We start from the raw sequence: 23969 nt of genomic DNA, 5'->3' as shown, positions 1-23969 counted from the left end.
GGAACCGTATGTGGCCTGTTGGGCACATTGTCCGGCAAAATCAGCTCCAGTCCCAAAACACAAGTTCATGGATCATTTAATGGAGTATCATACGCGTCCTAGGTCAATAGCCCTTCGTAACCAGCAAATTGTGTGTATATGTCATGCTTGTGAAACTGTTGTTCCGTACAATTTCAAGTCTAAAACTGATCATCTGAATAAACGATGTACCAAATGGCATCAGCAGTTCTTCCTTTTCATTGAAAATGCTCAGGATAACTATGCTATTCCCCGATTTAATGCACCAGTTGTTAAATCTCCTGGCCTTGCAGGCATGTTCAAGTCTATCAGCCATCACCCTCATTTAGATACACTGACCTGGCAAAATGTGAAGAACGAGCATTTTTGCTATCATTTTTGTAGCTTTTGTAATGTTTTTGTGGAGGATACAATGAGGTCCGTCACCGACCACAAATCTACGGCAATTCACAGGGTGAATGTTCGGAAATCTACTTGAAGCTAAATTTTATTGACAATGATGGGTATGATAAAGTGTTCCTTATCAGGAACCTGGTGTTTGACAGTGGTGGGTAAGTAGACTTTATAATGATATAGAAATAGTTTTTAACGTTAACACTCGAAATTGTAATGTCAAAGTTACATTAATTGTTTGTTTCCATCAAAAACAGTGATTTTTAGACTTAAAGAGTTTTTAACAGTCATATTATTCAATATACGTTATTATTTCCATCTAATATTCATCTAATTTCCTGGTTATCCATTAATTGTTTGAGAATTTTGCTACAATTTGCATTTATTTTTAAATCTCATTAATTGAATGTGAGACTATTGATTAATCATATATTATCATAATTAATCATATACTATATTAATTATTAATAATTATTTAAATAATTATTTATTACCAAATGAACGAATTATCGTATTTCATTAATTATGCTTTAATCAAAATTTTCCTGAATTGTCAATCATGTGTTTCCTTTTAGAACTGCTCCTACTAAATCGCTCGCCGAAATTTTAAGAAGATTCTTGTGAAAAGCCCGTAAGGGTATGAAAGTAATCTATTTCGGTGTATTTTTGGACGCTGATTCCGAATCACCCGCCCCCCCCCCCCATGAGTTCATGACGGAGGGTACAAATACTTCCCTGGAGAGTTGTGGGCAAAAAACTGTTTTGGTCACGTGACAGGCTAGTTAAACACGAATTCGATTGTTAAGGGCTCGGGTTAGGGTTGTGGTTAGGGTTATGAATAGCTTCGGGGTTAGGGTTAGTGTTGGGATTAGGGTTTATGTAAAACAGTTTTGTTCGGCTGCAAAACCATAAACACCAAAGTCATGTGATAATTTTTGGGCGAGCGAATTAGTAAGATCCTTTTAGACCATTTGGGAGCAGATTTGCTTTGAAATCACGATAATATTTCCTATGTAAAATATATATTCAAAACGTCATATTAAGCGCAGAAATATTTAAAGTATGATTTTATTTAACGTCTAGCACGTGTTGAAGTGTCAGGTAATGTCAGTACAGAGAAGGAATGTGACAAGTCTGAGGAATACCAACAATCCTAGGTTCCAACGAACCATAGATAGTCCTGGCAGAGACGTCCGCAAATCGGTCAGTTATTTCTTACTAAGTTCCGTTTTCATAAAGTTAACAAGGACTTGATTTTCAAATCACTGATCCTATAATGATATCACAATGAGTAACAAAATTCAAGTTACAATTGGTTCAATAATTGAAACTAACCCATTCTTAAGTTGGTAAGTAAGCTTTAGGTTAGATCCTAAGATTACATTTTTGTAATATTTTCAGAACGGCAAAATCCGGATAACTATCTCGGCAGATGACACCAGTAACAAATCCGATAAACCCGGAGCTCCTTCCTCTAGTCATTCTGATGGTCAACACTTTCGTGACCAAAGTCGACTAGGTATGAATCGTTCAGAATGTTTTCTTGCGTTTTTGGTGCTGACGACTTATATAATATCTACAGGGTGGGCCATAAGTCAGTACCCATACGTTGGCCTTTATAGCTCAGTCACTGAGTGCCCAATTTAAATACTTCTTTCTGGTATGACTTAGTACCACCACTGGTTCGAGGAATTTGTCAACTCGAAAAATATTCGCGTTCATTTTTTTCAAATGGAGGTTCATTTTCACATTTATTTGATAATTTGGATAGTCGGATCAAGCTAAATGTTATTGAATTGTGTTTGGCCATTCGAATTACGTTTGTCCTGAAAGAATTAGAACTGTACCTTCTCAGATGACCGAGATATGAAGCATAACGAGTTTATTCATTACGTGTGATCAGGTGATTGGTTTACCTAATTACGTGATAAGGTGCCCCCGTTAACTACCCCGTTAAACATTATGGGAATTGTTAAGGGTGCCCAATTAAGGTGTCGTGTCACGGTGTCACATAATCACCCAGTCAATATTGTTAACGAGATACAGAAAATGCTTGATAACTTCGTCATTTCTAATCCGTTTTGCCTCATGTTTTTAGATCATATGCAACATTTGATAATATACCGTCTCTGAAAAAATTAGGCGTTCAGCATGTTCAGAGAAAACAATATAGGTGTTTTAATATTGAATGGGCGTGGTCTAAAATATTCGAATTTTTAAATTTTGACGACGGAATCCTCGAACCAGTAAGTACAGTATGCCATCTGCAAAGCAACAGCTTTCAAATATAAAACACGGCGGAGCTATTAAGGCCAACGTATGGGTACTGACTTTTGGCCCACCCTGTAGTATTCATAAGTCATAACCCTTATCACATCTGAGCATGTAATATAATACTACTGTATCTGATACAGAAACCAGCTAGTCAAAACAGAGATTTTTGAGGACTTCTAATTAAATCAGTAATTTACTACTTTCCGTTTATCATAATATTATTGAACCACTGACCACTTCGAGTTAAAATTCCGGACAATTTTATTAATATTATCTTCAATGGAAACAAAGTTTTAAGTTTTCCTTAATCGCAGGTAGACCGCAAGAGAATGACCGGGAGATTGATCGTCAAAGACGGTCAGACCACGCTGTTCCACAGAAAAGACAGAGCCCCCCTCGTGCTCGAACGTCAAATCATTCGAGACAATTTGCAAGTACAAGCAACAATAATAGAGACAACCATAGATCAGTGACTAATGAGGAGATAACGAGAAAAAGGAGAAACGTGTACAGTCCGGCGAGAACCTTCAGTGATAAAACTTCATATCGTATTTCTGATACGAAGACTGATTCTAGGGGTCAGTTAAACCACAGGGCCGAGCGGAATTGTCAGTTCAAAAGTGGTGGCGTAAGTTCTCATGATCATAGCAGATTGAACGGATCTCATGGCAAAAGTGCCAGATCGACCAATGAATCGTTACATAACAACAACCATAGGCCTTCGAGAGGCTTAAACAGAGACAACAGACAGCAGGAAGTTCAACATAGTGAAACTGTGCCAAGTTTATCCAGAGCAAGACGACGAAACTCCTTCACAAATGGTAGGAGAAGATCAGATCATTTGATACCTTCCAAGAAAGTTGACAGATATCATAAAGTCCAAACGTTTAATTCTGTCGACTCTAAAGCTGCTGCTGTATCTCCTACGTCCTCTTCAAGTTCAAACGACGAGAAAGCTATAAGAATGCAACTTTTGAAGGACAAATACGACTCCGGATCTAGAAGACGTGATTCTGACGAAGTTTCTTTCGTCAAACAGGAATTTCATAATCATCTTGACGACGAAATTTTCAACCCGCCTTCAAAAGGAAGAAGACAAAGAGCTTCCCCTGTTGAAGACAAATATCGCGAGGAAGCAGTGTTAGATTCGAGGAAACGCAAATCGGATCTAAATCAATATCGTAGTACTGTAACTAATGGTAAAGATAGGCGAAAAGCAACGAAGGGCAAACCTAAAAAAGCTCTCGGTCTTATAAAAGATGATGGCTTGGACTATGATCCTGTTTTGCTTAACAAGAAATATGATGAATATAAAAGGAAGAAAGATGATGTGACTGTAAGCAGCAGCAGTTCTTCTTCAAATTCCTCTTCTTCCTCAAACTCTTCCTCCACCTCGTCTACAACCTCCCTCGATGTCACTGCTGATTTGAAACGATCTCGCTGGAACTCTGGATCAAGCAACGGCAGCTCTAACAAGGCTTCCGAATCAGCTGCCTCCAAGCCTTTCGGACCTCCCCTTGCAGACCCAGATGTTTTGCTAAAGATCAAGCCAGCAAGTCGGGAGAGCTTGATTCGACAGAGGAACTGCAAATACTGTGCCCTATTCCTGAAGACCAAGGACGATGTTGACAGGCACACCATGACTCATCGTCACAGGGTGGTCACTGGAGAGTACTTCATTGATCGTGAGTACCTTATAGGACCCCCTTATGCTGGAGACAGGGTACAATGTACTATTTGTAATGCTCCGGTGGGAAATGGAGTCTCTATTGACAGGCACGAGGATTCTAGTCAACATCGACAGCAGCTTCATCGCTGGATGGCTCGTCAACAGCCAAAACCACCTATCAAGTATTATATTGAGCCTAATTGATTGTGATCTTGTTACAAACTCTAGTTAATAAGTTAATTGATAGAGATAACGTTTTTCCCAAAGAAATCCTTCAATTAGGTTTTGCTGAACTGATTTAATTTTCGGGCTTTCATCTAATCAGCATTAATCTAGACGTCACAATTTGTTAAAAGAGTATTACAAAGAATTAGTTAAAAGTTTGCATGTGATAATAATAATATATTGGTATGGGTTTACTTAATTTTTTGATGATGGACAAGAAATTGAGACTTTCTTTTTTTGGCTATAATAGTCAGATTTATAGACCAGATGCTTACAATTTGAAACCGTTTTGGTACCTTTTCTAATGAGCTTCATTAAGAAGGTGCCCGTGGCAGTCTGAAACCCGAATGACAAGAAATATTTCAGGCTTGTCCACGTAGACTGCATGTTTTTGGCGATTTAGTAAAAATTCTCGTGTGTATTTCTGACGGTATCTTCAAAATTAAGTAGGTTTCTGCTGGTATGTATGTAGACTGTTCAATCATACCAAATAAGAAATCTATCATAACCATCCGGATGCATCCGGTCTGATGATGGAACTAAAGATTTCGCTATTTTGATAAGATAAGAGCTTCCACTGTTACCACTGATTTGAGTATAATTTGTCACTTTAATTGATGTAAACGATCTGATGAAAAATATTAATTGAAATTCTCTTAATGTATTTGTTACATTTTGTATTATATAATATTGTCACACTAAATTGTCATATATATTACAATAGTAAACTTTTTTGGCGGCTGTTGAACTGTTGTCAGTGTAACTATTCCATTGTCATCTTGAGAGCTTTTTTACTTAATATTTACTTACTGGCAATAGTAAATTTTCTGTAAGATCTGATGTAAATGATGATTGTACTTTGGCACTCTTACCAAATTAAGAGTTGCAGAAATTACTCTCAGTTAGGTATTGAAGGACGTTAAAAGTTTGAAAACATAGACTCTGTTGGGGAAGTGTGCCATGTTTATTTTTACATGTGATATCCATTGACCAATCATATTTTAGCAGCGACCAATTAAATTTCAGAATATGGCTTGTACCTCTCCACAAGTGTCGAAGTTTTCAGTGAAATAGAATCTATTAATTATATCATATTTAGGACAAACTATGCAAGTATAGAAAGCATAATTTCTGAGTATTTCCTCATTCCTGTTAACTTTAAAGGACCAGTTAACTGAAAAATTTGTAGTCTCCAATTTGGCTAAGATTTAAATCAGCTGTGACAAACTCGTAAAAAATTGTATCGCCGAAAGAACCAACTCTCTAGCTTACGTGTAACGCGTGTTATTGCAATAATAAGCTGTGGCCGCGTGACGTCATAAAGTCCCTCAGTGCGCGCTGGCATAGCGTAATACAATGCACAAATGTTTATCATCGTCAATAAAACACGTGTAACTCACTCAAATTTTAGAGTTATGACTATTTCCCTAGTTCTCCAAAATCCTTATAGTTTTGGCTATCACCCTAACTATATGAATAGCTGATTGGATGTACAGTGCTCACGTCAGGATTTTAAACAGTGACATAAGTTCTTGAACAGTGGCGGGTGAATGTACGGTTAGAAAGTTTCTGCTATTACAAGTTATGTCATATGTGATAATTTTGGATTGTTTTCATTGCTTCATTAAAACGAAGGGAGACTGTACCGATTATTTTTCCCCAGTCCATGAAACTAATACACAAAATAATGTGCTATATATTAAATATAGCTGATCAGAGTGTAACTCTGTAATATAATATTACAGTTGTTCGGAAGAATGCGAGCAGTCAAATGGTTCGCTATCCTAAAAGACATAGTTCCGAGAGCAATTATATTTCTAGCATAGCGAAATTTCTTACTTTAATCCACACGTGCCAGACAGTACAGGAGACATGAAGTCTGGCTATTTTACGGCCGTTCCCATCGGACCATCAGTAGAAGTAGCTCCTATCAGAACGGTGCCGTGGGAACTGAAAAATACCCGGTATACGTAATACTGATTGGAGTGTACGGTGAGCGGTGTGTTTTGAATTTGACTTACCTAGTTATCGTCCTACTTGTATGATCATCGGTAGGTACATAACATAAATAAACTACTGGTAAAATTAAATACCAAGTGCAAACGTGTTCAGTCAATCGACCCACTGAACAAATATAGAATTTCCAAGACCCTATTATTCTTTGGCCATATATATTGCGGCACGATCGATTCTTAGATGGCTAAACGACATACGTTAATCTATACAATTCTTAAACTATGAGATAGCACTTTAATCTAGAAATACACTTATTATATTACTCCTGATTTTTACATTTCAATTTTCATGTAAAACATTGTAGCCATAGGTTGATCATGGACACTGACAGCTTAATTTTAGATAATAATGATTTATGAGTTTCTCTAAAGTTAACTCTAAACTAGTGTAGTCCAGTCATTTAAGGACATTTATGGAATTGAACCTGCAAATTTTCGTATACTCACGAAATTTTGCAAAGACCTTCTCAAAAGTATGAATAAACGATTTTCGGTTGGAGACATATTGACCACGCCGATATTGACCCAATAACGTAACCGACCCTTTGCTTCTGAAGGCCGTAGACTTCTAAATAGGCTTAAACGAAGCGGCATATGCATGTTTATATAGGAGTTACTGAGCAACACATGGCCTAAAATCCTTACTCTTCGAGAAATTTGCCAAAAACCATTTTGGGCGTGGTGCTGAGCCCATTTTCGATAGGATCGTGATAGAGTCTTTAGACAGGGTGCAAAAGAACCGCAATTAGCATATTTATATATGACTTACGAAGAAACAGATGCCTTAAAGTGCTTACTTTTTCAGTTATTGGCGAAAAACTGATTTCCGGTTCCAGAAATCATGCAAAAGTATGGGTATCTTGTAAATTGGGCTATGAAGGCCCTACAGATTTTTGAATGATTGCAAATTGTGCAGAATGGCCATGTTTATATACAACTTATGAAGCAACATGTACCCTAAAACACTTATTTTTCGAGTTATTTAGGGGAGAAATATTGTATTATGTCCATTTTTACCTGTAAAATACAGTCTCACGAGCTCTTCTGTGCGCGCAAGGGACTTTATGACGTCATCGCCAAAATAATACAAACGCTAATTACACGCGTTAGAGAGCAGTTAGAGATTTAGGAATTTCGATTCGTTGCTCAGTTTGCTATTTGTCACAATCTGTCAAAATATGAGGATAACTTTTTTTTGAGTTAACTGGTCCTTTAATAGTGTTATCTTTGCCCTTCAATATTATAACCAATAACCAATAAACATGGTGTTTGCAGTTTCAGCAGCATGAGCCCTAGAAGTTAGAACTGCCCATGAGTTTTAATTGGTATGTTAACAGCGGCTGCATGACATCTTATAATAACACGTTTTAATGTTCATGGGCATTTGCAATCACCTCGCTCATCGGTATTTTTTCTACCTTATTACAAGCAAGTGCTTCAAGCATGCCGCCTCATGATATATAGATAATGTTACTGTGTTCAGTTTCTAATGTTTGATTTCAAATTTGAATTGAAGGATTGATTTTGATATCTACTGTTCAGTGTTCAAAATGGCGTTTTTAATATCTAATCTACAAATTCATCCAAAGATATTAAGAAAATTAGTTGATTATATTCTCCCCTGTCCGTAATCCGTATCATTCAAATTCAATGATTGAAAATATGTTATAATATGTACATTTTGCGTGTAAACTGTATAATCCAATGTACTCATCATTATATTTCAGATTAGTAGCTAGTAATGGAAGCTTATTCGCCCTCTCATGTTACCCGGGACAGCAGCTCAGAAGAGTCGGATACAGATGCGAGGCAAGGATACCTTCATGATGATAGAGCAGAAGTAGAATATGAACCACCTAAAGTTAAAACTTCCCATTTGAGAAGTAAGTTTTCCAGCGACGAACAAGATTCAGATCTAGTTGTTGTAAAGGAAAGAAGTGATCTCCGTAAAAAGCTGGAATCTCGACGTATAAGCACAAGTGACAGAGGTTCTTTAAGGAGATCAAGGAGCAGATCTCATAGCAGATCACGTCACAGACGACATTATAGAAGACAATCCAGTTCTCGGTCTCACAGATCACGGGGATCTAGAGATAGGTCTAGAGATAGGTCCAGATCAAGGTCAATGGAGAGATCGAAGAATAGAAAATCTAGCTACTATAAGGAGGATAAACTTGATATTGAGATTAGAATCAAAAATGAGTCCCGAACCAACAGTCGCAAAGAAGTTGGAAGCAGTAGTCGCAGTCACAGAAGTAAAGAAGCTGACGACAGTAACCGCAGCCAAGATGGTAGTTCATCCACCATGTCCAAAATGTACACAAAGTACACAGAGGAGCATTACAAGAAATTAGCAGCATTTAAAAAGACCTTGGAGTCAAAGTTCAATGTCTCAGTTGACAGTATTGTCAATGGTATTTTGGATACAAAATCCGCAACTGAAATCAAAGATTTGTTAAAAGTTGACATTGATAAAGTGCCCAGCAAAGCAAATGCCTCTGTCAATGCCACAGCTAAGTATGAGCAATGTATGCACTGTGGCAAATTGTTTCATGTCAACTCGCCTCCTGACCTTTGTGTGAAATGTCACAAACCACGAGATGAAATATCGCTAGAAGCTACAATGATGGTTGACAACCCCCCGTATGACCATTTCAGACAACCTGTTGCCCCTCCTGGACGTGGACCCTGGTCTGACCAGCCCTGGATTATGATGCCCCCTGGAAACATGCCCATGATCCCGCCCGGACATATGCCTATGATTCCTCCTCCTCAGATGATGCCCATGATGCCCCAATGGAATATGCCGCAATTTCCGCCGAATATTGCAGGATTGCCTCCCAATGTTCACGACTTAACACCAGCAAACCCACCACCAACTTTAACATACAGTAATGAACAATCAATACAAACGTCTAATTACTCAACTGCGATTAATCAATACAAGAATGTTACTACTCAATCTTCATCGTCACCAGCTTTGCCAGCAATTCGTGGTCACACCCTTCTTCCTCCTGGTTTCGCTCCACCTGATCATCTGTTTGCTCTTAACCAAAAATCTAATTCGTCAGATTATACGGGATTAACCGGGCAGACGGCTATTGTCATACCGGATGAAGAAAATAAAGATCGTAATGATATCGTCCCAGAATCAAAAGCACGTTCAACTCAAATTAAAGACGATCTGAATTCAGACCCTCAGTCGTTTGAGGTTCGTACAGAGAATAGTGCCCCAGGAAAAAGGAGGCCCGTCCTACTCATGAACCCTGTGACTACTTCAGACAATTCTCAGCCGCCAAATCCTGCTGATCTTATGAGAACTTTAGTTACACGAAATTATTGACTTAAATAAGTTGAATATGTTGAATATGTTGAATATCATAATGTTAAATATGTTCTCAGCTGATTGCCAGCTAAAACATCATTTGCTTAAGTATCCTAAACTGTTTCTTTGTGAGATGTTTGTCACAATTATTTGTTTAACACTTTGACCACCTTCTTTTATCTACGGTACTATAACTATTTGTTATATTGTGGTGTCTGGTGATAATGTATAAACGATTGAAAATGTTTGAATTTAGTTACAATATCATTAATCACTGTGACACTGTGATGAACTAGAACAATTTCTAGACTGCTATTTTTATTGTTTAGTAGCGAAACATTGAGGCGATAAGGGATTGTACACATGATATAATAACGTTTACCAGATTTTGTGTTTCCATTGTCTTCACTTAATAAAGGTTATCGTAAGTAATTAATTATTTTGACCATTTGAGCGATAACTTATTAAGTAGTTCACTTAGAATTAATTAATTAATTGCGATAATTATAGAGCATTATATTAGGTAATTATATATGTATGCGATACCATAATATGGGATCAGAAGGCAATTTAAGGGCATTTATAACAATTTATTACTTAGTCAATGATATAGAACGGATACGGGTGTCATATTATTTCAATACATTCTGCGCTTTGGTACCCCTACAAAACTTAAGACGCTTTTTATTGTTTGATCTATTCATCTCTATAATTTCAGCAATATTCATTACCTACCAGTGTTCATTCACTTAACAAATAATGTACCATTCCTTTAAATGATCACTGTAATTGGATGATAGCGACTCAAATATTAGACTTGTTAACACATGATCATCTACATTTTCAGAGCTCAAGGCAATGGGAAAAAGAAGGAAGATACCTGATGTTCCTGATCCATATCTTCGTAAGCCTACTCAGCAGAGGAAGTTTGTGGATCGTGAAAAATATAACATGGCCGATATGATATCTAGTTCAGACTCACACAGTGGTATTGTTATCCCAAAGTTTTCTTCCCTTGGATATGAGCCCCAAAACACAAGTGCTCGAGTTAACTACAATGTAAGTACAAGGGTCAATCTCAATCATAGCACGTTCTCAACTATAAAAGACTGTAATAATGATTCTAATAGAAGAAACATGCAACAATGTTCTTCAAGAGATGCTGAAATCCACAAATCAAAGCCGACTGTTTCTAGCTACAGATCACGAAGTCCCAAAAACTCAAGATTCAAATCTAGGAGCACTGAAAATTTTAGAACATCCAGATTTTCTCCAAGTCGTAACAAAATAAATAGATCCCGATCTAGATCACGGTCCAAATCACGGTCTAGATCACGGTCCAGATCACGATCCAGATCACGATCCAGATCACAATCTAAATCATTCAGCTTCAACTTTCCAAGACATAGATCTCCAACTCCTAAACTCTCAAACCTGATGGATAAATATTCTGCTCCGAAGGAGAAAAAAGGTCCTGACGTTGCCAATGTATTAAAATCTGTTCTCGTTAGTGTGCTCAATGCTCCAGATGTCAAATCTATGATAGCTTCTATTCCAGCAGGGAGTAGTCGTGTTGAACTGCTCAGTGGATTGATAGAGGAACAACTCACCCAATCTGTTTCCAAAAATCTTCTCAACCAGATTATTGGAGATACTTACAAGGCGGTTCCTTCTGTCAGTGATACATCATATTGTGATTATGCAACTTTAGGTGACGGCCATAATGTGTATCAAGAAAGTAAAGAGCAAATCCCCGGATCGTCTGAAGGAAAAATACTAGGTAGTCATGATTCATCGACACTAATCTCCCTTCCTAGTTCCAAGTTTGTTCCTTTAGAGCCTACAGTTGAGCAGTCGAAAATGTCTTTACTAGGATCGTACGTAAAGAATCTATTTCATAAAAACGAGATAAAATATTGTGACGAGGACAGTTCAGAGAGCAATGAAATGCTGTTGATTGACTATAAAGCCAAATACTTGCTACGTGACGGCCATCAAAGGATCCTACCATTAATGGCAAGAAAAGCAAACATCAACCAAGAGATGTACTGTGGACATTGCAGGCAAGAATTCGTGTCTCTGGCTGAAAAATGTACACATGAGAAATCTTACTTGCACCAAATGATTTCTGGAGATTGGTGGACGAAGCACACGCAACCTCCCAAGTATATTCCTATGTTTATCAACAACGTTAGGTGTGAACGTATGTTCATTTGGTGTATTATATGTTTTGAGAAACACGGAATAGATACAAATGAGCAATTGTTCCAGCATTTAAAAAGTTCTCATCATCAGTTTAATATGTCCTGTTGGAAGGAATGTTATGATACTTGGCCTTTACACGAGTGGTGTTTATGGAAGGATGTACAGTCTTTCAAACAGACTCTACCTAAATCAATTACTGTTGATGGATTTGATTGGCCAAATCAGGTAAAGTTTTGCATTCTACCCGATGACAAAATTTGAAGACGTTTCCTGCATACCTATTTAGAGTTCAAAAGTTTTACTTAGAATTAAACAGATTTATTATCTTCTTAATTTTTTAATTTGTATGTTATATAGAACTGTTAGTTTTAGATGCAGCAAATTCGATCTTTCAATTGTTTCGCTTTCTACTTACATTATGTGGTATCTTAATTGTTTCCTAATTGTGGATAATTATGTTTGAAATGTTTCTTCGTCTGTTGTAAACAATTTTATACTATTAGTCTAAATTTATATAAACATTTTAAAGCTATTCATGATGAGCCAAATGAAATTTACTGCCAGAACTATTTGATGTGAAAAATAGGCTTATATTATTAAGCTGCATAATATAGGTACCAAAAGTAACTCTCGCACATTAAAAAAAAAGAAGATACCTTGAAACCCTGGTACTTTTGGTTACTCTCGGGCATTAAGCCCTCTTCTCTAAATAACGTATCATAATTAAGATGCCGCAATCGTTGTATTTTGAATTGCTGGGTGAATGGTAGGGACACCGTATTTCAGTATTGTTTTTGTATCAGCATTTCCATTTAAACCAATGGTTTCAGGATTGCGATGTCTTCAGAAGACCCCTCTTGCAGTATTGAAAGGCCCGATAGCAGGGAAAATGTGGTGGATGGAATATCGTCTCCGATTGATGTAACTACTTCTCAACAGCCCTCCACTGGTTTCGACTTCGCTAATCAGAGAGGTGACTTATATGAATCGGAGGTAGTTAATGAAAGAAAATATCATCACACTCCTGATGAAGCATTACCTCAACCTGGGACAACCAAACATGCAAGTAGCACTTCTCATGTTGGCTCTTCGATTGATGTTACTAGTGCAAGTGGTAGCTCTACCCACTTAGAAACTTCTCAACAACTCCCCCCTTGTAGTAAAAACAATCCTCTCGCTAGTGGTACAGAGAGTTTGGAACTTCCTGAAATATCCTCAAGTAATACTGACAGTTGTGAGGAAACAATGATGGTGGTTTCTACGTACGATATAACTGATGAAACATATGAACCTGATTTGGAAGTGGATAATAATCAGTTTGGTGTTGGGGATTGTCAGAGTTTTCCTCATCCCGAAGGGACCTTGGACGGGGATAAAATTGAATGGAGCGAGGAAGAAATGCAATTTGAAGAAGATGAGCAAGACATGGAGGACGAAGCCGATTCCGAACTTGATTTCGTCGAAGAAACAGTTGCAGAAACTGCTCAAGAAACTGAAACCGCTCCTGAATGTGCTGATGAAACACATGAACCTGATGAAACACATGAACCTGATCTGGAAGTGGATAATCAATCATTGTCTGGTGTTTGGGATTGTCAGAGTTTTCTTCATCCAGAAGGGACCTTGGACGGGGATGAAATGGAATGTAGCGAGGAAGAAATGCAATTTGAAGAAGATGAGCAAGATATGGAGGACGATGCCGATTCCGAACTTGATTTCGTCGTAGAAACAGTTGCAGAAACTGCTCAAGAAACTGAAACCGCTCCTGGATATGCTGTAAAAGGTAAATCATTGTCTCACCACCTTCAATATCTCGAGGATTCTGCTACAATCAAAGAGGACCGATCATCTTATCTTCAGTGCTTGCGAGAAATACCACATCATTATCAAGAATATAAGAAAACGAAACCAGCACCGAAAACCAAATTAGGTAACTTTAAGAAACTGATTGAGGAAACTCCATTAGATTTAAACGATAGACGTAAAGAAATAAAACGTTATCTCAAAATTGAGGCTCCAGTGTTACACACTCTTTTAAATTTGTTGAATTTTATCCCTGATTTAGATACAAAGAATAAAATCGTGGCTTGGTTGATGCATCCACGACACTCAAAACAACTTGCCCATCTGTTCAAGACTGTGCTCAGTTCTAAAACTCTTTGGGAGCAGGTAATCAAAAAATCCCGTAAAAAGATTCTGAAATATGCAGTAGTTCCTAAAACAAGTGCTCCAGACGAGTGCGCTTTCCCGGTTGTACCACTTAAAAAATGTAAAGTTAACCGTGATTTCGCTCCTCATCAGAAGTGCCAGTTTTACCACGACAAAAGGCTGTGTCGATATAAGATTACTGGCTTACAAGGAAAAGTTAGAAACATTTTACAGAAATACGATATTGCTGTTAAAACATCCTACTGTGGATCAAGAAAGACCAATTTTCCTGAGGAGTATACTTCCACATCTCGATCTGATAATCAGAAAAATGCCCCTGTTGAATGATACTTGACGTGTGATGGATTTCAGTATTATTAAGTAGTAGGTAATGACCATTTGCATTTGTTGAAGCTTTTGCTTTTAATCCAATTATCTTAAATAATAGCGCTTACCATGTGTTACCAAGGAGGCTTGCCATGTTATTACATTCAACTGTTCAGTTTTCAGCATGCTCTCTGTATAAATTTGTTTTACCTGGAATTTCTATTGTAGAGATAAAAACTTTGTTTTAAATTTTTATCGGTAACAGATTTGGTAATATTGCAGACAGATCCGTCTGAAAAAATCGATCTACCGACACAAGAAGCTTTCAAAGGTTTTTTTACTTTTTTGAGTCCCATTAGGTGCCCTTTATGGCTGAACAACTTTTCCACGTGTCTTAAGGCCACTTTTTGTCACTTTTACCACTTTTTACCACCTTTCTTGTTTGTCGAAATTATGGGACTCAAAAACGTAAAAAACCAAGGAAATGTGATGATACATTACATTTCCTTGGTTTCCCTGGTCTTTTCTTGCCTTCTTCGAGCTGTAAATGAGCCATGAGGCCAAGTAGACGTTTTCGTGATAAACTGTAAAACCTCTCTATACCGGGTCTCTCGCGGTATAAAGCGTTTCATATACCGCATTAAGGGCCATATAATATCTAGACGTATTGTGTCGTATTGTGATTGAATACAGCTCGATATTACTTACATCACCCACCAAATGCGCTATGGGCCATTATACATCACATTTATTGCACAACTTGGTCTGATTGTTGAGGAAAAGAAGAGGTCTGGTAATCCAGGTAGGCCGGTTTATCTACAGGGTGGGCCTAAAGTCAGTAAAGACGTTGGGTCTTATACCTCCGCCGTGTTTTATATTTGAGAGTTGTTGCTTTGCAGATGGCATACTGTACCTACTTGTTCGAGGATTCCGTCACCAAAATTTGAAAATTCGATTTTTGGGGGCCACACCCAATCAACATTGAATTGCTTATACTGGTGTTTGTGAACATGTTAGAGACTCTGTTGTAACATATTGCAATAGGTCATTAAATCCGGAATATGATCTGAAAAGATGGTGCGAAACGGATTTAAAATGACGAAGTTATCAAGCAATTTGTTTATCTCGTTAGCAAAATTGATTGGGTACTCAATGATTACCCAATTACGGCACCGTAATTGGGCTCTCTACACGATTCCCATAATGCGGATCTAGCCTCAACCCAATTACCTGATCACACGTAATGAACAAACTCGTTATGCTTCATATCTCGGTCATCTGAGAAGCTAGAACTCTCATTTTTTTAGGACAAACGTAATTTAAATGGCCAAACTCTATTCAATGAAATTTGGCTTGATCCGACTATCCAAACTATCAAATAAATGCAAAAATGAACCTTCATTTGAAAAGAATGAACACGAATATTTTTCGATTTGACAAATTCCTCGAACCAGTGGTGGTAGTAAGTCATACCAGAAAGAATTATTTCAATTGGGCACTCAGTGATTGAGCTATTAAGACCAACATATGGGTACTGACTTTTGGCCCACCCTGTAGATTAGCACAATTGACGGTACATAGAGGTTTTATATATTACAAATGTGATTATCTTAACCCCACTGATTCATCATTGACATCAATAAAATGATAGTACAGCAGGCTATCGCTTCGATCTTGACTGTGCCTTTGGTGCAGTTTCTGTGAAAATCGATAAGGCTGCACTGTAATTAATTATGAAACTCTAATATCGTGTGGTTAATGTTTTTCAGTTTCAGACCTTTTCACTTAGATTTACTGAACTCCAACTACAAATATTGGTGATTTTAGTATTCTTGAAACGAATCACTTTTGGCGAAAAAAATATTTCGAATTTTCAAAAGATTTTTAAGTCTACGGTAGAAAAAAATGTTTTTCTAAAAATTACTTTCCTCCGCGTTTTAAGCTATTCATTTTGAGCCAATAAAAAATTTAAATTTTTTGCTAATTAGCTAACTGATAATTATCCAATTAACTAATTGTAAAACTGTAAAAATTGTCTTCATACGAAAGTTTTTCTTCCTGATAAGATGAACACCCTGGATTAATCCGCAACCTTTTACGATGTTCACAACTAAAGATATTCGACAAACAAGAAAGGTCAAAAGGTGGTAAATAGTGGTAAAAGTGACAAAAAGTGGCCTTAAGACACGTGGGAAAGTTTGGAAAAGCTGGTCAGCCATAAAGGGGACCTAATGGGATTCAAAAACGTAAAAAATCCTTTGAATGTTTCTTGTGTCGGTAGATCGATTTTTTCAGACGGATCTGCCTGTACAATGGCGTGGAAGTGATCAATATTAATTGCACTACAAAGTTTCAATTTAAGTCCTAGCATAGATATAATTCAAGAGTATTGTCATGTTGATATTACACACGTCCTATAATTATCAAGGCCGCTGTAAACATTTTGCACACTGCACTGCCCTCCTAGCTCGTTTTTTGCTAAAGTTTAGATTACATCCCCACCATTAAACACGTATTTTCTATGCAGTTTTTTAGCTATGATTTTTTTTGAAACCAATAAACGGTTAAACCATTTTTCCAATCAACTTGCAAATTGTACCAAAATCCCGTTTTGATCCTGGCATATTGAGGGATCTTAACCTTGTCTGGTAATTCAACTGGGATCGCGATCGGAGCTATGCCGGTTACAGGATTCTGGTCAATCCTTGTGCATGGTAATAATATATAATTTTATTTGAATTGCAGATTTTTGCAAATTCACAGATTTTCTCTCGAAAAATGTAACTTTTCTTTTTGAATCAACATTGTTAAGATTTTTCAAATCAATGTACAAACTGAAGCTTGATCTGTTATATTATTATTTGTTATATATTGTTATAATATAACACATTATATATATTATTTAATCTGAAAAATTCTAAAAGAATTTGCTATTTTCAGTCATGGCCCTGAATCCATATGATGAAAGAGGAGATAGCTTTCTGTATGACTGTGACGAGGTCCCATTTGATGAAATACCTCCCGAACCGGGCAGAGAAATTAAAGATTCAGGTTTCGGCGACTTAGTTATCCGTGTTCAAAAGGACTCAACCGAAAAAATTGAGAGTGATTATGAGGTTTCTAGATCACCTTTATCACCTTCGGATTCTAGGTATGTTGGTCCTCTCCGGCGAACAATTCATCAATCCAGAGACCGAATCGTACATGGGCCTGAATATCCTAGGGATCATGATAACCATGACCGCCAAGATGTCTATGAAACCAGTAGAAAACGTCGTTACGTTTCCTCCGATCGAGGGAACTATGAACGGAGTGTCAGAAGAGCACTCCCTGCAGACGAGGGTTATTATGAAACTGATCAAGTTTCTGATTATCCCCAAAGACAACCATCAACATCTTCTAACTATTATAGCAGAGACGATCGTAATGACAAAAAATCGCCAACCCTTGATGGACCAAAATGTCACATGGCTAACCCTTTGATGAATGGTCGGCGTTTTAAAATTGATTTGAGGCAGCATAAAAACTCAAATAATTCCAGGCCTGAAACAACAGAGCGTCAGAATGCTAACTCATATGAATCTGAGGTAGTGAACGAAAGAAAATATCATCACACTCCTGATGAAGGATTACCTAAGGGACCGAATAAACATTCAAGTAGCACTTCTGAGGTTAGTTCAGCATGTAAAAGGAGACCTCTTCTGTCTAATACTCAAGCAAAGCCATCAGTTTTCAAGCCTAAAACGAGGCCATTATCTGAACGACTGGGACCTCCCGTGAAAAAGTCTGCTCCTCCACAACAACCACCTGCTTCAAGGACTGTAAGTTCGGCCAAGAAGCCTAGTACCAATTTTATTAAACGTAACATGGCTTCGTCTTCAAGCACCATTGATAGGCATACAGTATCACGTGTTGGTGCTGGTAAAGTTGGGGCAGCTTCGGCAAAACAAGGTTCACAGATTAAGAAAGTGGCGAGAAACAATCCGTTTTCAAAAGCAAAACAAAAAGCTGCTCCAAAGAAAACCAATCTGCAAAAGAACATTGCGCTTCTGACAACCTCTGGCAACAAGAGCAGTAACACTAAACCTGGGATTCTAAGTCCAACAGCCGGGCCAAGTAAAGGTCCTCCCAATGCTATAGCTGATTTAATTCACGGGATTCTATCTGAACCTGATGTTAAGGAGATGATAACGACCATTGCTAAGCAATCAGTGCCATTGCCTCTTGGAGAGACACCCACGGAACAAGATCACATTATTTCAGCAGGCCCTTCTGTATCTGATACTCGTGACCTTGAAGTCGATACGTCCAATATTCTTGACCGTGCGAATCAACTGCTCAATAATAATTTCCAGGGTATTGATGCCACTGAGTTTAAAACAAATAGACATATTCCAACGAATAAACTAAAGCATGTCAAAGAAAGTCAATATTGCAAAGAATGTAGGTTAGAATTTCCTACCACCATAATGAGAGATCTTCACTACAAAACCGAAATGCACTGCTTTGTGAACGGAGACTGGTGGAAGTTTAACCCGAAGCCTCCCTCAAGGATTTCCAAGAGCAGGTACCCAATAAGTGTGTTCTGCATTATGTGCTGGGATATTGTCCGAGCACAGACCGACACGGCGTTAACTTCTCATATGTCAAGTAAACGTCACAAAACGAACAAACAGAAATTCCAGCAAATATATCGTCGCTTGCCACTCCATGATTGGTGCATGTGGGACGAACTTTCGTTGAACTTCCGGAATGACTTCGTTCCAGTGCCGTCTCAACTTCGCAATGTTATGCATCCAGAGTACTTCTACGATCAGAGAGTGATTAAGAAATAACCAACTTGCTCTTATTCTCGTGTGTAAGTTGGTGAGTTGAACCTTTGGACAGTTTTATAGGTTGATGTGTGTAAAATGAATTGGTGCTATCTTTCATGTATGATAATTGGATTTTATTGTTTTATGGGTTTTGAGAACTATTCAAATAAACAGAGCTTTTGTTATTTTTGTAAGTATGTAGCCGTAGAGCTGTAAAATTTCTTAATGATATTTTTAAAACGGTTTATCTCTGGTAAAGCCTCATTTCTAGTTAAAATCGTTGCCTTTCTGTCCATTGTAAAAATGTACTCTTGAAGGGCGTCTACTTCTTGATATAAGACTTTATTTTCCTAAGGCTAAACCGAACTTTCAATAACTTAATGGTGAACATGTGGTAATAGAGCTCAAAATCTAGGATTCGATTATTCATTTTACACGCCGTTTTTGTCAAATGGTACTAGGGAATGGGGATAAAGTATTTTGACAAGAATGGTTTTTAAACGAGCTGTTAAATTCGCATACAGGACCGCTACTAGGTATAAACTACCTTACACAACCTATAATATTTTATCAAGTGTAAGTTACAAACTTATTTCTTTCCGAAGTATTATTTTCCTTTTCCATTTACCTCTCTTCGAAAAACGCATTCTTAGATTTAATACGAATTTAACAGCACTGTTTTCAATTAGGGAAATAATGAAGTGTAGTCTGTTGATTATTACTAATTATGTTATTTCTATTAATACTAATTTATTCCAATAAATTATTCAAAAGGGTATATTCTTGTATTATCGAGCACATTGATTTTATAAACTGAGCTATCAAAATTTTCGGCGGAATTTGCTGTTTCCCTCTTCATAAGAAGTATTTTTGAATACCTTTTTATAAGAACAGATCTATATTATATATTTTGTAGATTCCTTAAAGATTCCCCAAATTTCTCGATTTCAATTTCATTTCATTAAAAATTGTATACACTTGTGCTGTTCTTACTTCGTAGTAAATAAAAGAATAAGTGAAACATTTTCTAATTGCATGTAACTTACTATAATATTTTGAAACGATTATAATATCACGTTTCACGTTATGCTCTTTTTGTTCCCCCATCGAGCATTTTAACCGTCATAACATAAAGAAAGTGTTGAGCGGTTATTCACTATTCACTGATCTAACTGTTATTTTGTCTCCACAATTACCGTTAATTTAACAAATGACACCCAGGAAGCATGCAGTCTGCTGCAGTAGCACATGGGAAGAGAGTTGTACAGTTTCTCAACCACCACAAACGGCAGATAACATACACAGTTGTTGGCACGAGTCTAGCAACCTTCTTCATCACCTCCAGAATAGCCACCACGGCAGTTGTCACCGGTAAAAGCATGGCCCCTACCTTCAACGAGAGATCCCCAAAATCACGTGTCCTGATCGACCTCATGACTCCAGTCACCAAGGTTAAAGAGAATGACATCATCCTGGCACATGACCCTGAAGAGTGTGATGCCTACATTGTTAAGAGGGTAAAAGCGTTGGCTGGTCAGCTGGTTGATGTTGATGAGGACAACCAGGGGACTTATGCGCGTAAACATGCGTACCAGGGCAAACTAACAGTTCCCACAGGTTACTGCTGGTTAGAGGGAGATAACAAGTATAACTCTGTAGATTCTAGAGAGTATGGGCCCCTCCCTCTCGGTCTTATTAAGGGGCGGGTTTTGTTTACTTTGTGGAGTTAACGTAGATTAGGTGTGCTTTTTTAGGTACATCATATTGTGTCCAAAGTTCAGTTATTTAAAGTTAGCTTTAAGGTTGTAGACGTTGTAAGTTTATACATTACAGATTTAAGTACAGTATTCTATCGCATAATTGGGTTAATTCAACTCTGTTCTGCTATTTATAAACCTTATATAGTTATATAAATTCTGGTCACGTCTAGGATGTTAGAATAGGTTTCACTAAAATTGAATTTAATATTTGTGATAACTTTTGAAAGCTTCCGTTTTTATTATTTTTGTAATGCAATTTAAGAAAGTGATTACTGATTAATACTGAGGTACTTGGACTGCTCGTTTAGTCATATGGATTGATATCACTGTACATTTGTTTAAAAGTATTTGTCCAGGAATTCTAATAATTTTCATCGGAAATTTCTATATTTATATGCGTTATAACCTTACTATTTGTCCATTTTGATGACATTTTTCACTTAGATGGCTGAGTTGGATTCAGCGGAGAAGATTAGCAACAAGAGAGTCAAAACTGATAACCTAACTGAGGGGGAAGGAACTGTTTCTAGTCTAGCAGAGAAACAGAATACTGTCAAGGGAGTTGATAGTTTGCTACTCTCTTCATTACAAACTGAGCTCAAGTACCAGGTCTACAGCTTGTGGAGACAGTTGAACCTCATTGAGACATATGATCACCCAAAAGGTGTTGAGTACAATGAAAACGAAATGATATCTGCTGATGCATACAAGGAAAAATTAGCAGAGGATATCGATACGTCAGTCCTTCCAAAATGCTGCATTGAATGTTTTGCCCACATTTCAGGTGACCAAAACCTTTTCAAACATCACCGTCATCATAGACAAATTTGTGGCGATAATATTAAGAATTATCACTATGTACCCGTTCTCGAAATGGATCACTCAAATGCCCTTACTCCCAAGTTTAGACCAATGTCTTCTGAAATCATCAAGAAGGTTTATAACTTTGAGTTTACCCTGTATTGCAGACTTTGTTTCAGCCCGGTGGAAAAAGCATTTTCAATCAATTTCAAGCATTTGAGTACTTCCAGCCATCAAGATGGTTTGTTTAGTTTCTCTCTAGATCAACATTTGAGATCTTCCCAACATACCTCCGCTGTAAAACAGTATTTTAAGAGTACAGTGACACAGTGTAATCCACCAAAGTTTCTACAACTTATTAAGGGGCCTATTAAACCGGGTGATGATGTAAAGGCCCCTCATCCTACTAATAAATACCACCCTCATGTCTTTCTAATGGGTTGTTGTTGTCGGATGGCAGCTTGTAGGTTTTGCGAAACACCTCCGTATATCTTTGAGTCTGCCATGTCATCTGACTTGAAATTCATTAATTGTACGATTTGCAAAATATCCTTTCCTTCTACTTTTGGAACTCACTTTATGGATATTGGGACACATGTGAGATCACGATCACACTGTTTAAGTAGAAGAGATGCTTTTATGAAAAACGGTTACATTCCTCAAGACACGAAGATATTCAAGGTTGCTAATTGTAAATTGTAAGACATTTTATGAAAATTAATTCATCCAGGCTTGTTGTTTATCTTGTAGATGATAATGTTATGTAATCACTGATTAGTAATATTTCAAATTCAAATAATATTCTATTTATTTAATTGTGTTGCTTAACTTACAGGTATTCTTGATCTTGTGTAGGTAAATTGTTACAATCATAGTCTCCTGAGAGATATTAATTAACGCTAGATGGATATCGGAGGTGATCGAAGTCTTAACCATGCTACCGAAGACTTAAATGCAGCTCGAGACGAACTAAGGAGCCTTGTTACCTCTCTTTTCAATAAACTCGATCAGCTGAAAGAGATTGAAGACGACTTCGAACTGGACCCGGACAAGAACATTATAGAAAACTTTAACTGCAAAAGACAGATGAAGTGTGGGCAGTGCAGCACTCAGTTCAGCAGCTGGAGTGAGATAGAGTCACACAACAGCACCCACCACGAGAATGAAGTTGGAGATCCCCGGATTTGTAATATTTGTAACACAAGCTTCACTGACTGGCAGGAACGGAACAATCACATGCTTCTCCAGCATCCAATCGACTCCCGCTTCACCGCTGCTCCAGCGCCCGCCGTCCAGAACAGTACAGCTCTTTGGTGTTGCTCCATGTGTAGCAGCCAGCACTTTCTCGACCAAGACCACTGGAAAAATCATTACAATTCATTTCATGCCAAGTATATGGGTCACAAAACGTATAATTGGATGGTCACTGTATGTGATATAAAAGGGCGTGGTATTGTAAATGATTCAAGTGCTGCACTTTTGTGCACTCTTTGTGACGTTCAATTTCCATATGCTCCTGATATTTTCAATTTTGACTTCCATGCTAAATCAGCTCGTCACATCGAGAAAGTGAAGGAATTTGTCATCCAAAAGAAGCGTCTTCCCATGAAGTTTCTCCGGATTACAAACATGAAGTATGAAATAACAGGGCTGTTCCACCCTCATGAGCTGCAGAGCTCGTGCTGTTGCAGAGATCTTGCTTGTCAGTTTTGCGGTTTCCACAAATCCATGATAAACAAGTTCCCCGATGGATCTGCAGTTTGGTGTAACATATGTGAGAGTAATGTTAGTTGGACCAATATTGAAGTTGGGAGCGAGCATGTTAAATCAACTGAGCACTACAAAAATGTTTGTTCTTATGTTGTACAGCATGGTTTTATACCCGGTTTTAATGCCATGTTCAAGAAACAGGGACAGTTTATTGAGTCTGTCTCTTCTTCCAGAAGGTGACACATTTTTGAAGCATGATCTGTGAAATTTGTATCCTTGTTTATA

The 23969-nt window shown here is 37.6% G+C and overlaps 2 protein-coding genes across 2 annotated transcripts; both read left to right on the top strand.

Annotated features, from left to right (window-relative positions):
* Nucleotides 1–1498: 1498 nt before the first annotated feature.
* Nucleotides 1499–5605, top strand: LOC134815035 (uncharacterized protein DDB_G0271670-like). The gene is made up of 3 exons (XM_063823482.1): nucleotides 1499–1614; nucleotides 1813–1930; nucleotides 3000–5605. The coding sequence occupies exons 1-3, from the start codon at nucleotides 1516–1518 to the stop codon at nucleotides 4556–4558; spliced, it is 1776 nt and encodes a 591-aa protein (XP_063679552.1). The 5' UTR covers nucleotides 1499–1515; the 3' UTR covers nucleotides 4559–5605.
* A 5246-nt stretch (nucleotides 5606–10851) lies between these two features.
* On the top strand, nucleotides 10852–12455 carry LOC134815081 (uncharacterized). The gene is made up of 2 exons (XM_063823555.1): nucleotides 10852–10978; nucleotides 11116–12455. Exons 1-2 carry the CDS (start codon nucleotides 10941–10943, stop codon nucleotides 12383–12385), a joined length of 1308 nt encoding a protein of 435 aa, XP_063679625.1. The 5' UTR covers nucleotides 10852–10940; the 3' UTR covers nucleotides 12386–12455.
* Nucleotides 12456–23969: the final 11514 nt, after the last annotated feature.

The sequence above is a fragment of the Bolinopsis microptera genome, chromosome 5 (assembly GCF_026151205.1).
Source record: "Bolinopsis microptera isolate Bmic1 chromosome 5, MBARI_Bmic_1.0, whole genome shotgun sequence".
In the NCBI taxonomy this organism is placed as follows: Eukaryota; Metazoa; Ctenophora; class Tentaculata; order Lobata; family Bolinopsidae; genus Bolinopsis; species Bolinopsis microptera.
Note: the sequence above shows the minus strand (reverse complement) of the source record. Positions and strands in the feature narration are given on the sequence as shown.